The sequence below is a fragment of the Magnolia sinica genome, chromosome 14 (genome assembly GCF_029962835.1).
Source record: "Magnolia sinica isolate HGM2019 chromosome 14, MsV1, whole genome shotgun sequence".
Classification (NCBI taxonomy): domain Eukaryota; kingdom Viridiplantae; phylum Streptophyta; class Magnoliopsida; order Magnoliales; family Magnoliaceae; genus Magnolia; species Magnolia sinica.
The window spans coordinates 78,246,276-78,263,867 of NC_080586.1; the positions used below are offsets into that span (position 1 = coordinate 78,246,276).

The 17,592-nt window shown below is 40.7% G+C and overlaps 1 protein-coding gene across 1 annotated transcript; it reads right to left on the minus strand.

Moving 5' to 3' along the window:
* Positions 1-6,186: 6,186 nt before the first annotated feature.
* LOC131226323 (corytuberine synthase-like) lies at positions 6,187-12,319 on the minus strand. Its single transcript, XM_058222140.1, has 2 exons — positions 11,454-12,319; positions 6,187-7,092 (listed from the first exon to the last, which is right to left on the minus strand). The coding sequence occupies exons 1-2, from the start codon at positions 12,285-12,287 to the stop codon at positions 6,487-6,489; spliced, it is 1,440 nt and encodes a 479-aa protein (XP_058078123.1). The 5' UTR covers positions 12,288-12,319; the 3' UTR covers positions 6,187-6,486.
* Between the last annotated feature and the right edge of the window lie 5,273 nt (positions 12,320-17,592).

The window sequence follows — 17,592 nt, forward strand, 5'->3', positions numbered from 1 at the left end:
AATCAACATCAATCGAAGGACTATCAATCGAATCGAACATCCTATCAATTGAATCAAATTCTTTATGTTTTCTTATGAAAAGTATCTGATTCTCTTAATATTCAAAACTTTACTTCTTCGGCACTTCAAACTTCTTATCTTCATCTCTTTTGGGCTTATATTCTTTATAAATAGCTTAAATCATTTCAAACTTATATTAATCTTTTACATGTTTAAACTTATCTAATAAGGTCAATTTATCATTCATATGCAGGAAAAGGGATGTGAAATTGAAGTTATTCATGCAATATTAAACTACTATCACTCGGGGAAGACTGTTTAAGTGAGAGAAGGGGAAGTCGCAATCTAGATCCAAGTCGAAAAGTAAATGAAGTTGAAGTGATGAAATTGTTAGAGAATAAGACATATAAAGGACTATCAATATCTCAAAACTCAGAAAGAACAGATATCAGATGATTCGCCGAATGAAGCTAATTTAGTGAAATTTGGTGAAGGATTGGATGATTGTGATGTGTTGTTAGTATCTAAGATTAGTTACCTCTATCATGAGTGAATTTTGGATAAGGGGGCATTGTATCATATGTGTCCTCATCGGAGTTAGTTCTCCACATATAGCGAGTATGATGATGGCTTGATTCTTATGGGTAATGATCATGCCTATAAGATAGTTAGAATTGGTTCGGTTCGCATCAGTATATTTGGTAAGGTAGAGAGTATTCTGACCAATGTGAAGTACATTTCAAATTTGAAGAAGAATATGATCTCTCTAGGAGATTTAGATGCACTTGGGTGCAAGTTCGTTGGTTATAAACGTGTCTTAATGATTTCAAAATGGGCACTCGTAATTATGAACGAATAGAGAAGTAAAAACCTTTCAAGTTTATCAAAAATACTTATGGGGTAGAGCTATAGTACATATAGCGGAGTCTACGTTGGCACATTTGTGACATGCACACCTAGGCACATGAACGAGTGATGTATAAAGGTATTTCTCGATCATCATTTAATTCATAGTTTTAAAAGTTTTGATTTAGATATATGTGAGCATTACATATATGGGAAACAATCAAAGTTACACTTCAAAATCGGAAAGTATACAAGTAAAGGTTAGCTGGACTATGTGCATTTTGATGTGTGGGAGTCGTCGCCTGTTGTTTTTGGAGGAAGATCGTCTTACTTTTTTACATTCATTGACGACTTCTTTAGGAAGGTTTAGGTTTACTTTCCGAAGCATAAATCTGATGTTTTCTCCACTTTCAAGACCTGATAGGTAATGGTTGAAAATCAAACAGAGCAGAATAGTGTGGTTGAACATATGAACTGAATTTTTTTAGAAATGTCCCAGAGTATGTTGAGTAATTCTAGGTTGGCCAAGGAGCTAGGGACTGAAGCCATCTCTACGGCTTGTTAATAAATTGATCTCCCTTTACAACCATTGATTGTAAAATTTCAAAAAGAAGAAGGGAGTGGTCAGGTAAGTTAAAGAGATAAGTTAAACCAAAGGGCTAAGAAGTTATACTGGTCAAGGGTTCGAGTATCCATAGGTGGTGAAATCCCACTATGACGTGAGTGTGTGTGTGTGTGTGTGGTGGTGTATGTTAAAAAAAAAGTCTACTGATTTAGCCTTTTGGGTTCGGTTTTTAATACTCTATCGAATTCGTTAAGGTGAAAAATGCAAAAGATAAAGTTCACAAAGGATAAAAAACAGCTTTATACATTAAAGGAAAGTTTGTACAAAAAGTTGTAATACATTAAAAGAAATTAAGTCCTAAATTCGCCCAACGTGAAAGGCACTCAGCCATTATGCTTTCCACTTCTATTTTGCCACATGATGAGAAAAATTACCTTTTTTGAAACGAGAGGGAAAAGCGACTCCAACAAAGTATTAAAAGAAGAGGTTGAAGACGCTAGGAGGTAGGAAAGCTTCGATTTCTTCGGAGCCATGGCGATAAGTAGCAGATAAAGAGTATGGTTTTGAAAGAAAAACAAAGAAATAGTGAGCAAAAGAGGCGAGATAGGGTATATGAAGCCACCACATGCACAACATTAATTACCGCATGATGATCTGAACGAATTCAAAAACAAAAGATACATTAGAGATAATGAAATATATTTTCTGTATGACATATGGTAAATGTATAGTAGAAAGAATAAAAAGATAGATGTTGTTTGTTATCGAAGAAGTAAACAGCGTCGCATGACCATCTCATTAATGTGTAAAAACATTTCTAACTTTTCTTTGTCAAATAACAAAAAATGAGATGGGGCAGCGTTTGTATTAAAAATTGTTCGTACCAGATAAGCGGTGCAGATTGAGCCACGTGGCATAGAAGATATTTGAGAAGCACACACTAGAGATTTGAAGGACATGTCATCTCTTCAAGATTATTTTTGATATTCAGGTTATCTTTAAATAAGAGTAAGTAATTGTTCCAATCATGTCAGCTTTATAGCATGTTCTAAGCATCCAATGAAGATAAAATCATGGTCGATAAATGTAATTGCTTATCTCTCTCGAAAAGCTATAAATAGCATAAGCAAATCTAGAGCAAAGGACCCCTCTCTGAACCCAAAAAAATCAAACTACAAATCCAACGCAACGCTCTGCATGTAGGTTAAGTTCTCTCAGCAACAACAAAACCTTATGGTAGATTTAGTTTCAGTTATGCACACGCCGGACTGACTCTTAGCTATAGCCAGTAATTGTAATTCCCTTCCATCTGTGCCTACGTGCTGAATTTGAAGGAATATATTAGCTTAGAAATTTGTCTGCCTACGTTCATATGATGGGTCGATCATAGTTGTAATCTTCGACACTGTCTTTACATCGCTTATCAATACACTGCTCTGAAAAGCACCACACTCTCTCAATGTAACATCCAAGAAATTTTCGTCTGGTCAAAGTAGATTAACCGGCCTATTGGGATTAACAAGCTTAGGACACCTAGGGCCTAATGACCGCCTCCGCCCAAATCGTAGGCATGCAAGGCCACAAGCATGGCTACTCCCGAATTCCAACCAGGACCTAGAGTTGGCCCCAAGGACCAAATCCTCTTGAGAGTGGCTCAATTCGCTGTTTCGATTATGGATCGAGTATTAACGGTCCATTGGGCAACTTATGAGAAGGCATCCGCCTTGGTGGGCGTAACGCCTATCGCAAGTGTTGAGTTAGGGCGGTGCCCAGAAGCCACTCAACTTAGGCCCGTAGGCTAAGTGCATAACGAACACAAATAACCTGAATTTTAAGAAAGAGTCAGCACCCTCGTTTGACTGTGGAATCGAGGTGTTCGAATCGTTGGATCTCGGTCAAATTGGAGACACCTATTAGGGTTATTGTCTTGACCAAATATATACAAATTGGGATCTTATTAGCGATTGGACGCCGTTAATCGAAGATGGGGCCCTCTAGGTCCATCTATGCGCCTGATCATTGAGCCGCAACATTTTGTGGCTTATCCACTGCCGGGACACCTATCCTAAGGTGCGGATTACCTGCATACCTCCCTTTGGAACCCTACTACCCTAAACTAGCTCCCATAAGGTTAGTAAGAAAGATCAAGTGCCATTAGGGCTATTTGCACCCAAACTGGTACTATAAATACCCCATTTTCCACACCCCTCTCCCTTTATACGAAATTATTTTTGACCTAAGAAATTTTGAGAGAGAGAAGCAAAGAAACAAGAGGACAAAGTGGTGCAAGAGAGGGGCCAACCAAGAGGAGTTGTTTTCCTCTCCTTCGGAAGGACTTTGTGCCGCAACCAGGAGCTTTCCTAGATTCTCTTGAGTCACAGAAGATGAAATTCGACCATTGACACAAACCCTAAACCGATCAGGATTTCTTTTCCCAATTCCCTTATAAATTTCGTGTATTGGATAAGTTTTGATGCTCTCTGCCAAACCCTATCCCTGAAAACGCTAAGGGAGACTCACCACAAAGGTGCGGACCATTAACCTTAGGTTGTCATTTATCAACCCCTTAGGGTCCAGTTAATGATCGTGTGTGGTGAGCTATTTTCATTAATTAGTTATGTGGTTCTACCTTTAGATGAATTGCAAATCATTTGTTAAAATAATCTATTGAAGTCCACATGTTCGATGAAATGCTTAATGTTCTTAACTTAGCTTTTATTGTTGATTGCATATTCGATGAAATGCCTAAGTAGAGCTGTGATAATAAATGTTACACATGTGTTAATGGTGATAGTTACATAAAAGTGCAGACCTACTAGTACTCATGTGTTCGATAAAATGCTTGTGTGGATGTGACAATAATATTATGCTAGAGTAACATGGAAATTGCTAAGTCGTAGAGATGTATGATTACTTCCCACCTCGGGAACGTCAACTAACCACTTGGACTAAGGAGCGACCCGATCCAAGCCGGCTGCATTTGGCTTGTCCGACCGACTCGGGTTGAACTCGGACGATCGACAATAGCTGGACTACGTGAGACATTTGTACCAATGTCGGTTGAGTCGAAGTGCCCCAGGTCGACCGAATTAGTTTGAAAGTCGACAAGTTGCTTGGAAACTTTGAATCGCAATAACACTGAATAAAACCTAGAGTACTTATGTTACTACCGAATGAGTCTAATTCAAATTATAAACGGTAAAATTTATAAGACTCATGAGCAGGGCATAGTGGTATAGGACACCGTATCCGAGCTGTCAGCCTATGCTGGGGTGATGAGCCTTCCCGTAATGACCAATGAGCAATCAAGAAGGCTGTGAGCCTGACATTCCAAACCACAATGACACCGTGACCGTCTCACGTTTACATATGAGTGACGACTCTTATGTAAACTGTGAGCGCCCTCGCTTGTCGACGGGCTGCCTAACCCTATGTGTCTGGAATGCGTCATCCGAATCCTTAGTGATTGGTCGGGCCGGTGTTAGCCTCTTATCGATGGGAGAATTGTCGCACGAGTGATGAACCAAATATTCGATTATGGGACGCAGGTAAGGGGTCACTTCGGCCGCTCCAAGCCTCTCGAGCTAGTTGAGATCATGATAAGGCGAGGGTATCTTAGTTTTCCCAAACTGCTGGATGAATATGACTAAATAAACACTCAGCTAACATTTTACATTCATCGCATTACACTAGCTAAGAGTTGCGATTTGGCATTGGGACGTCTGTGAGGAAGTATTAGCATACGCGAAATGGGTGTTGGAGTCGCTGAGAGGGAGTGTTGTTTAGAAAGAGCATGCATCATGTCATACCTTCATTCTTCGTATTTAATAAGAGTTATTAGAAAATGTTAATTTTCTCTGAATGTACTTACCTATACTGATTTGGTTGATAACATGTGTAACTTATAGTTAATGGAACCACTGAATTGATCACTCACTCCCATTTTGGGACGGTGTTTTAAAACACTAACCAGACACATTCATAGATGCAAGTACCGCTGAGGCGGATGCACTCGAAGACACGTACATGGACCAGGAGGAGGAATACTTATTCTTCCAGCTTTCTGATGGGCCGACCTAGGCGGCGTGTCACGTGATTGAGACTGTTAGGTGTTTTGGATCTGTTGGTCATTTTGTTATCATTTTAGAATCTTAAAATGTACATTGGGCCCAAAGGTAGGCCCGTGCACCAACTTGATATGCTGTAGATGTTTAGTCCAATTTCCCCCACTTTTATTGCAATTATTTTGGAACTATTTGGTTTGATTACGCAGGTGTTCAGATACTATATAATGAACATACGGATAAACTTCTGGCTTCAAAAAGCAAGATTAATGCCCAGGATATCTAGAGCCAAGTACTTACTCGGCTCGCCGAAATCCGGGGTGTTATACTCAGCCAAGCCAGTAATCCCATTATAGTGGTAAGTTACATGTCTTTCTTCACATTCATCTCTCTCTAATCTTTTTCATTTTGACCATACGATTATTGCACCTTTCAAAGTCCATAAATTTTCAATGCAAAAAAGAGCTAGTAGGAGGAGGAGCCCCAACCTTTGCCAATATACTGAGTAACAAGCACGCAATAGTTGGCTAAATAGACTAACAATCAAACAAATGACCGAAGCTCACTCTATCTCGATGCCAGAGGTTAGTGGTCACAATTTGAATTGGACTTAATCAGTTCTGATACACCCTCAATCCATACATGTGCTTCACATGGCCGAATTAGAGACCAACATAAGGGAAAAGAAACAAAAGAGAAAATCATCTCCTCATTTAAAGGAAATTTATTTATTATCCAGGCCTTCTCTATGCATTGATAATTACCATTACTCCTAGAATACAACAACAAACTAACACAACACGAAGGAAAAGCAAAACAACTCCTAAGACCCACATATGGGACCCACTAAGATTAAAGAAATCCAAAAGATGTTGTGCACGGGGCACCACACGGTGGTGGCCCATATTATCAACGGCTCAGAATATTAAACCATGGGTCCCACTTCTGCAAACTGACAATTCTACTAATTAAAAACTGAAACACACTCTCAGATGGAGCATTCCCATCTGATCACACTCTTACTTTAGGGACTGCTACGAGGGACGGATTAATGACAAGTGTAAGGCTCATCTTCTCCGTCATATCTAGATCGTCGGCTTTCATTCCATTAGGAAGGGACCAATCGAAGGTGTGGATCAAAGATCCGATTAACAATGGGATGGCCCGATTAGACAACGGTATCCCAGGGCAGATCCTCCTTCCAGCACCGAACGGTATCAATTGGTAGTGGTTTCCCGAGTAATCCACATCGGTGTCCAGGAACCTTTCGGGCCAGAAGGTATCCGGATCCGTCCATGCATTCGGGTCCCGCCCGATCGCATAAGCATTGATCACCGTCTCATAGTTTTTTGGAATTGTGTAGCCCATCACTTGGCAAGTCTCGACCGTACGATGAGGGAGGAGAAATGGTAGGACCGGATGCAATCGCAGGGTCTCCTTGATGCACGCCTGGAGGTATCGTAGGCTGGGAAGGTGGGCCTCGGTCAGGTTGGTGGGGCCCACTTCGCGGTTCAGTTCATCGCGGAGTTTGGTCATCTTATCTGGGTGTTTTAGGAGTTCGGCCATGGCCCATTCGACGGCTGTGCTGCTGCTCTCCGAACCTGGGCCGAAGGATTCCTGGTGGACCCAAAAGAACCAAGAAATTGTGTGTTATCATTAGGTAAACGACTTAACATATATAAAATCCACACCATTCATCAGTTAAACCACAGGTTGTTTGGTTTAGATTCAGCTGATTCGATACTTATGTGATTCACCCATGAAATTATACAGAAAACCTATAAAATTCAAGTGGTACGGCCCACCAGAATTTTGGAATGATGTGATTTTTTGGGTAGTCGTTTCATCCTGATGAGGCACATCAGATGAATGGTCGGTGTACCATACCAACTGTTTCTTATTATATGGCCTACTTGAGTTTGAAATGACCATGACTTTTTGAGTTCTACGGTTAAAATCAGTGTACCTGATGGACGGGGTAGATCTCATAAAAGTTTTACCCACGTGGATCTTCGTTCACGAAAGTACCTCCGGTGGGTACTAGCCGGGAGTTAAGTTACCTAGGGTGGTGGGTAAGATTAACGTACAAACCAACCTATGGGACCCACAGTATTTTTTTAATCAAATCCCATCCATCTATAATGTGTGAACTATAATTTTCTCCTTGGATTCTTCAATTCTATTAAATCCAAGACTTAAGTGGTCCACGCCGTAAGGAACAGTTGGCATGGAAACTCCCACCGTTAAAAACCTTATAGATTGAATGGAGAACATCATGTTCTGTATATGACATCTAACCCATTCATAAGACGAATCAATCCAGGATGAATGGTCACGTGTAATATCAGGACATTCCTGTACCACTGCACGTGATATTAGAGGTTTTGGCATTAGTTTATTGTCCTCCATCTGAGTTTTGGATCGGCAATATTTATAGGGTTCAAATGGATAACATTAGGGATGCACATGATGGACGGACTGGATTTCTTTAAAACTTAGTGGTGGGCCCTACGCGTTGATTTGCACGTTCAACTTATCCTAGAGACGATTGTCTTGTATCCGACCTCAAGTGAAAATCGGACGCGGAGTGGGTGGTGACCCAAACACAACGTAGCCACTTTGTGTCAAGACTCCATGGGCCACATGGTGATGTATGTATTTTATCCACTCCGTCCATCCGTTTTTTCATATCATTTAAAAGCATTCAATAGAAATCGAGACATATCAAATCTCAATTGGACCACACCATAGGAAACAGTAGGGATTGAATACCGACCGTTGAAAACTTCCTGGAGCCACAGAAGTGTTGGATCAGGATGATATTTTTGTTTTCCCTTCATCAGGGTCTGTCTAGCTTTATCATCAGATTGAATGACAAATAAACTTCACTCATACATAATGGTGGACGCACAGTCCTACACTACGTAGCTAAGGGAAGCGGATTAGGTGAGACCCCGGATCCACCTAGGTGGATGGGACCACTGACTGTCGGGTCCACTGTGATGCATGTGACTACATCCACGCCATTCATCCGTATTGAAAGCTTAGTTTAGGTGATGATTACGAAAAAATAAATAAATAAATAAAATATTCAAATCTAAGATGGATCCTGGTACAGGAAACAGTGGTGGTTGACCATTAAAAACTTCGTGTGGGCCACAAAAGATTTGGATCAAGATGATATTTGTGTGGTCTCTTCACCAAGGTCCTTTTTGACCTTATCAACAGGTTGGATGATAAATAAACATTCCGGTGGAAGTTTTTAATGGTGAAGATTCAATCAATACTATTTACTGTGGTGTGATCCACCTAATATTTGAGTCAGCTTCATTTTGGGATCATGCCTTTAATGAACTTTCAAAATGGTTGGACGGTGTGGATTTAAGGCACATACATCAATGTGAGCCTCACAGTCAGTGGCCCCACCCACCTCGGTGGATCCAGGGTCTCACCTAATCTGCTCCCGTAGCTAAGCATTGTTGGGATCACCACGGCACGTAATATGCATCCAGCACATGTTCAAACGAAATAGGATTGCGTACTGAGTTACACAGTACGCTTTTACCGTACTGAGTAAACTCAGTTGGGCCTCCTATGAATGTATGTGGGTCATCCACGCCGTCCATCCGTTTTCCAAATCATTTTAGTGGTTGAGTCCAAAATACAAGTATGCCCAAATCTCAAGTGGACCACACCAAAGGAAGCGGTGGGAATAATGACTTCCACCATTGAAACCTTGCTAGGGCCCACAGTGATATTTATTTGCCATCCAACATATTCATAAGATCACACAGACATGGATGAAGGGAAAATACAAATATAAGCTTCATCCAAAAATTCTGTGGGCTCCGAGAAACTTTTAACGGTAGAATTTCAATTCACACTGTTTCCCGTGGTGAGGTCCACTTGAGATTTGGATTTATTTCATTTTTGAGATCAAGCCATCAAATTATCTGTTAAAATGGATGGACGGAGTAGATAAAATATGTAAATCCCAGTGGACCCACAGAGTTTACTCAGTACGCAATCCGCTTCCTGTTGAAACGTGGCAGACGTGTTTTAGATTCAAACGTGGCAGATACTCGGGCAAGCCTAACTTTTAATACGCAGGCACTCAGAAATTGTAGACCTTACCTATGTCAACTGAACTTAAACCGTCTAGGTTATGCAGCCTACTGTTATCAAGTCACAATCCCATGATTTAGATTGGTTGAACAATCCTAACCTCTGATTCGTGGACATTTGTTTGTCCAAAATAGGAACGTACGTGGGATATTTTTAATTTCAACCATCTAAGAAATTTCCAACAATCTGATGGCATATAATCAAATGAGTTTAATTTTTGGTTCATGGTACATCTCTATACTGTTTAATTTGACTAATTGTATACTATGTGTACAATTTCAGCGTAATTTATAAGGGCATGCGTATTATCCATCATACACTGCCAGAGTATTAATTTTCGGTGGGACCTTACTGAAATTCGGACTCATCTGATTGTTTGGTTCGCTGGGTGACGGGTTACCGGAATCCCCTTTAACAAGCTTCACCAGATCTTTACAGGAGGCTACCCCAAAAATGAGAGAGATCGAAAACTCGAGTGGGCCACACCAAGAGAAACGGTGGGGATCAAATGCTTACCACTTAAAATTTCTTGGGGGCCACCAAAATTTTGGATCAAGCCCGTATGTCTGTTTTCCATTCATCCAGGTGGGAATATGAACAGGTTGGACCGCATATAAACATCAGGGAGGTTTCAACGGTTGTAGTTTCCCGCCCCATTGTTTTATGTGGCGTGGCCCACTTGACTTTTGGATCTCTCATATTTTCAGGACAAGTCCTAAAATGAGCTGGTGGAATGGACGGATAGATTGGATATAACGCAAACATCATGTAAGCCCCGCAGAAAGTTTAACTTTTCGCACCACGTGATCTTCACAGTGGGACCCACTATTTGAACTGGTTGGAATTTCTCACAGAAGTGGCACATTGATGAGAAAGATTGGAATGTATAAGTTAGCATTTAGCTTGCAGTAGGTACAGGTCAAAGAGAGAAATAGTGGGCCCCACAGTGTCCAATATTTTTGTGCCATCCGATCTTCTTGGAAATGATACATCGGTGGGAAAGTCGGGCCTGAATGATAGGTAGAGGTGGGTAGGATCCGACCTAACTTGTCGGATCCGACACCGAATTGGTCGGATCCGATCCGACCCAAACCGAAAGCCAGGGTCGGGTCAGATTGAGTAGACCCACTTGGATCCGATGTTAAATCGAGTCGAGTTCGGGTCATGTAGCAACTCAATCCGATCAGGTCGGATCCGGTCCGATCCGATCTGAACCGGAATGGATAATATAAAGTTAGATTTTACTTCTTCTTCTTTTTTACCTTTACCCTTCTTCTACCCGAACCCTAACTCTAACGGAGCCGACTTCCTCTCCTTCACTCTTTCTTTCTCTCCTCCTTTCTTTCTCTCCCTCTTTCTCTCTCGATTTTCCTATTGTTTTTTTCATAGCACCAAAGTCTCTGGCTTGGCTTGACTCAGCCCGATCCAAATCGATCGAACAGACTCAACTCGATCCTACTCGGTTTCCCTGATCGAGTCAGACACTATTCGGATCAGGGCAGCAAGAAATCAGTTTGGGTCGAGTTAGTTCTGCTAGACTCAATCCCAAATCGAATTGAGTTCAGATTAGGTACTTTCAAAAATTGAATCGAATCGAGTCATACCAAATCCAGTATGACTCGACTCGATGCCCACCTATAATGATAGGTAAGCACGTAGCTAGTGGTAGGTGTGTGTGAGAGAGAGAGAGATATGGTGGGCCCACATAGACTAGTTTGAGCTTGATGGTGAGCACAAGTATTTGCATACATGGCTTACGAAAGTGACATTAATGAAAAAGGAATCATTTCTGTTTGTCCAGTATCGTGAAAAAGATGACCAACACAGGTAAGTGAGAGATAGAGAAAGCAAACCAAGAAAAAGGCGTTGATTTGAGCATCACTGAACTCGTTGTCAAGTAAAACTTCCAAGACATCATGCTTTGAAGAGTCCCTATTCGCTCTCCTTTCCTTAACCGTATCCTTCCACACCTCAATCACTTCATCAAAACACGTCTTACACTCCCTAAGCAACCCTTGCAAATCTAGCCCACCCAATATGGGATAAAAATCCGCTAAATTCGGCTCCACCACTAATCCTATCATCTTCCTAATCACCTTCTGCATCCTAAACTCATCACCCTTCCCACCAAACTGAAACACATCCTTCGAGAAGATTCCATGCCCCAGTATATTCAATAGAGTCCCGAACACAACCCCCGTTATCATGATCGGCCCACCTTCATTCTCACGTATGTAATCCACCATCTCACTCACCTTCTCTTGTCGAACACGTGCATGCATGTCCAACATCTTCGTTGAGAACAGCTCTGTCTTTGCGATCCGCCGTAGATTCTTCCACTCATCGGTGCAATCGCTCCACACAAGCGAGTGTTTGATATGTTCTACTATCCGTAGACTATGCGGGACGGACCGACCCGAGAAGGCCCGATCATGGGTCCGAAGAACCTCCATTGCTGATTCTTGTGTTGAGACGATGATCACAGGCTTACTGCCGAACTTTAGTAGCATTAGTGGGCCATGGACTCGAGCTAACTTCATGAGCTTGATATGGAGGGCCCCACTCAACATGGACATCATGTTGCCGATGATGGGCCATGGGCGTGGGCCAGGTGGCAGGTTCTTAGTTGATGATGGCTTGAAAAGGAATATGAGAATGAGAGGCATGAGAAGCCATATCAAAGCCATGATACGAGAGAATTCAAATGGAGGATGGGTATGCTTACACAACGAGCTAGTGCATGTATTTATAATGAGTCGGGATCCTCTGTTATCAGGTCAACAGAGAATTCCTGTTACCCTAATGGTTTGGCGTCCGAAGCTGTTTTTTATTTTTTTTATTTTTTTAGTGAGTGGTGACGTGGACCAATGGGAATTAGGGTATCAGGAATTCTCTGTTGACCTGATAACAGAGGATCCGGACTCATTTATAATACAAACTAGACTATTGTGTGCGTTTGTCACATCTTTTAAGGCAATGATTTAAGTGTATGGAACCTTTCCATGAACGTAGTCTCATCTGGACCGTCCATTAGGTCCATTGAACTCTCTAGAGGCTTCCTTGAAAAATTCACAGCTATCAGATGGGAAGCTAGGTGAATCCATAAGGGCCTGTTTGGGAGCGTGGATTTGGAACCCCCTGGATTGAGAACCCCTCAGGATTTGAAATCCTCCTGTTATATTTAGCACCATGAATTGGGAATCAACTTTAATCCAAAAGTAGCTATGCATGATATATGATCAGGGGGTTTGAATTTAATTACTAAATCAACTTTAATATCTCTAATTAGTGACGTTCGTAATGTTTAACACAATGGCTGTAATAAGACCGCTGAAATATATGCTTTGCCTTAAAATGATGAAATTCCAAGTCTGGATGGGCCACAAGCACAATATCATGTCCGAGTGACTAACCAACAATTTTCAGCCATTGATTTACATGGATGAAATTTGGACGGTGTTGATCATCATATTAAAGTAGTTATAGTGATGTAATTGATAATCTAATTGTTTTTGGATATCGTTAGTGGGTCACATGCCGAATAGAACAATAGTATGGTGACACACATGTTACACATGCAACTATTGAATGGATTTTAGGTGTAATCCAAGCACTCACCGTGGATTTCAAACCCCTTTTTGAGGGATTTGAAACCCCCATTTACTTTATGCTGCCAAACACTCAGGCCTGTTTGGCCGGGCGGATTGAGCGGGATTAGGAGGGATGGGATCGTAATATCCCATCCGCTCAATCTGCTCGTCTATTTGGGCATGCATATATCTCACGAGATGACTGATATTTCGAGCATCTTGGTCTTCAAGTTGAGGGATTGCGAAAGCCCTCTTGGATTCGCCACCATCCCTCACTGCCATCCTCAAGCCCATCCCATGGAGATTTCTCCCATCTAATCATACGGAACGACGGGATGGTTATTTTCAGGCGAACATGGCCGCTGGAGTTGGCAAGAGTGAAAATCTTGGCGCGAACAAGTATGTTTACAAATACCTGTTAATTTGTGAGATGGTGGTCATCTTCCTCCCTATGACATCGATTTCAGGAGAGCAGAACATTTGAACTAATTCGTCCAAGGTAAGTCTCCTTCTCCGTCTGAATTGAAGCATCATTGTATTGATCCGTGAATTTCTATGGTTCGATTTCGTAGTTTGATTTCACTGTTGATGCTTTTCTAATTGGGGTTTTGCTTCCTGTATGTTGGTCCAACTACGGATTTACAATAGAAATTGGGGGTTTTACTTCCTACATGTTATGATCCCTTGTTCCTTTCATTACAATGTCACATGGAGTTTTTTTTTTTTTTTTTAGAAATTTTTGGGGGTTTGTTGTCTATGGACTGTGCATGGTACCTGAGATGGGGCCCTACATATTCTGATTTGTGGGACCTTTGATTTGAATGTTGAACTGATTTTTTAAGGGGGGATTTTTGGGGTTTTGCTGTCTACAGACTACACATGGTACCTGAGCTGGTTTTCTGCATGCTGTGATGCGTGCTTCTTTGATTTCAATGTCAAACATGAAGGATTTTTTGGAAAATGTTTGGGGGTTTGCTATCTACGGACCGTGCATGGTACCTGACATGGTTTAGGGCATGCTGTGATGTGTTGTTCCTTTGGTTTCAATCTCGAATGGATGTTTTTTTAGGGAGGTTTTCCTAATGTGTCCATGGATGTGTCTTAGTTAATGTTACAGTTCCTATGTTCTGGGAGTTTATAATATTAGTGGCCAGTCTCAATGGGGAAGAACATATATTGCACACTACTTTTTCCATTTCAATTTTTTGAAATTCAGATGGCCCATATGTAGTTTACATCAGTAATTCATCACTGTTTCTTATGCTATTGGAGTTCTATTTGGAGTGGTTACGTTTCCTTATGCTATGAGTGATGTATTTGTGGCCCATATGTAGTTTACATCAGTAATTCGCCACTGTTTCTTATGCTATTGGGGATGTATTTGGAGTGGTTATGTTTCCTTCTGCTATTAGTGATGTATTTGTGGCCCATATGTAGTTTACATCAATAATTCACCACTGTTTCTTATGTTATTTGTGATGTATTTGGAGTGGTGACATTTCCTTATGCTATTCGTGATGTTTTTGTGGCCCATATGTAGTTTACATCAGTAATTCACCCCTACAAAGGGTACATTTGCAGCTACATGTCCTCTATTCATCCTGGGTCAAGTAATGGTTGGCTTGGAATGGCATTGCCTTCACGAATGCTTCATTTTGCCCATGCAAGTAATGGCATTGCTCTCGTTTATGGCAAAGTAACAGGTTACATTATATCTGTTAAATTAGCCCAATTAAAATGGTTCATTCCCAACTCCATGTCTTTTACTCCTCCTGAGACAGGAACTGGTTGCCTTGACATATATTCAACAAGTCAGAGAATGTTTCCAGACATATAGAGATTGGTTTATCTCCTTCATGCCCATGTCCTCGGCTATGTGAGCCGTGATGCCTTTTTGTGAAATGGATCTGGCCATCATAATTATTCTAGTTTAGATTGTTTCTTATTATCATTTTTACTTTTGTACACTTTTCATTTTTTTAGGAGTGAGTCTGTTACTGCTGTAAAGTACATATTATATCCATTTTTATTCTCTATGCTATTTGATTTTCATTTTTTATTTTTAATTCCTGGCTACTGGTGAAACTGTTGTAGAGAAGTTCTTAAATTCTTCTTTAGATTATGGGAAGAGAAAAATCTTGAGGTTGTGATCGTTTGGATGCCTGTAAATGGGGATATGATTTACAGGTATGTAAGTGATGTGTTGTATTAAGCATTCTTTGTTGTCAAATTTCGTTGAGACAAACCACTTTAGAGTTTCACTTGTTCACACTTTAGAGGTTGACTTGTTCAATGATGGAAAGTTCACCTTCATATGAAGATTTGCTTCAATTATTCTTTCAAGTGCAAGTTCAAGTTCAAGTTCAAGTTCAAGTGCAAGATAAAGTTCAAGTGCACTTCATAGTCAAGATCAAGATCAAGCTTCAAGTACAGGTATATCAAGTAGAAGATCTACCGAAGCCACTGAAACTACAAGTTCAATGTTCAATGTTTCAGGTATAAATGACCCTAGAAAGACCTTAGGCTTAGGTCATTTTAATTGCACATTATCTATGAGTTGTTTTACTTGTTATAGGCTTTAATTCGACTAGTCCTAGTCTATGTTCGACTAATCTAAGCTCTGGCTCAACCAGTCCAGGGTTTTCCTCGACTAGTTCAGGATTTGTTTCAAATTTTCAAAATTTTCTGATAGGTCCTCGACCAGTTGAGCACCCTGCTCAACCGGTCGTGGAGACTGGCTCGACCAGTCGAGTGGCGTTCAACTCGAACTCTAGCAAGGTTTTTGGGACCCACTCAACCAGTCGAGTGCTGTGCTCAACCAATCGAAGGTCGGTTTTATCCAATCGCGCCAGAATTTTTGAAATTTGGTTGATTCTAAAACAAGTCGAAAGAACCATTTTTCAGCCTATAAATAGAGGTCTTTTCTCAACTTTATTCATTCATTAAAAGCCGAATCAAACCTCCACTTTGAGAAAAAAGCCCCCGTCGTTATCAAGCTATTGTCCAGTAAATTTAGATTCATTTCTAGCTTATTTGATTATGTAATTTCTTGATCTCTTTGCTTCAATCTGATTTTATAAAAGGGAGTTCTTTTCTACCCTTTTGAGATCCAAGAAATTCAATCAAAGTAGCCCGGGTCTGAGTTAATTTAAATTTCATTTAGAACCTAAAACCCTTCTATATGTGTATTGGATATTGAATATCTACATCTTCAAGTGAAGCGGTTCTACCGGGCTACATCGAGCAGAATCTACGAGATAAGTATTTTGATTAATTGCTTTTGGTTTTTGAGATAGCCGGAAAATCTCTGTATTGGTTTTGACTGAGATAGCCAGAAAATCTCAACACAGGGTTTTTAATTGTGATAGCTCATTAAAAACACAACTGTACAGGTTTTAAGGTGAACCTTTGGAAACCTTATTTCATATATAGTGAATGTCAATATCACGTGGGTTGTAATTATTGAGAGTGGAGTAGGTGGCTGTTTAAGAACAATTGGTGTACATACTGAACCATTATAATTTCTGGTGTTTGGTGGATGAGGATGTATGTAACACCTGGTCCATTCGGTACTATTTTCCATGCTTATGATGATTGAAGTCCTTAGCTAGACATGGATTGATCATTCATAGTACACACCCAACTGACCGGAATCCCAAGACCTTGAAACCTATCTCATATCGACAGCCCCATCGCCGCGATTGTGGAGGTACCACCCGTGCGTCGGTATGATACTCCGTTAGTGAGATACGCCGTGAAGAATAATAAGTGAATCATGTGCGCATGGCACCATGTATTTCATTTCACACATGTGCACAACACATGTCAAGCACACATGTACATGCCACACATGGGTGAGAGAATCTCTACCCATGTGTGTGATGTCACATACCCATACCTCTTCTCTCTCATGTGCATAAAAGTCAACCTTTCTCCATGCCATACATTATGCATGACATCACCACACCATGTCATCCCATGCTCCTTTAATCCACCATTAATTGCAAAGCATGAATTAAGTACCATAATCCTATCCTAAGCTAATATTAATCACATTAGCTTAACTTAACTAAAATTTTATCCATTTCTTTATAAATATCCCTCCATCCCTTAGCATTTCACCATTTTTCCATAAGAAAGAGAGAGAGAGAGAGAGAGAGAGAGAGGAGTGATCTTGGTGGGCCATCAACTCCATCAATCCCATACCTTTCATCCATCTCAACCATCAATTCCATCCCTTCCATACATCTCAACCATCCATCTAATTCATCAAGGTGAGTACACCCACCCTACTCATTCTTATTTTATTTTTGTTGTGTTTATGTATGGTGGAGATGATGTTAATAATGATGTGATTAATGGTGTGGATGGTGAAGATAGTATGATTGATGGTGAAGATAAT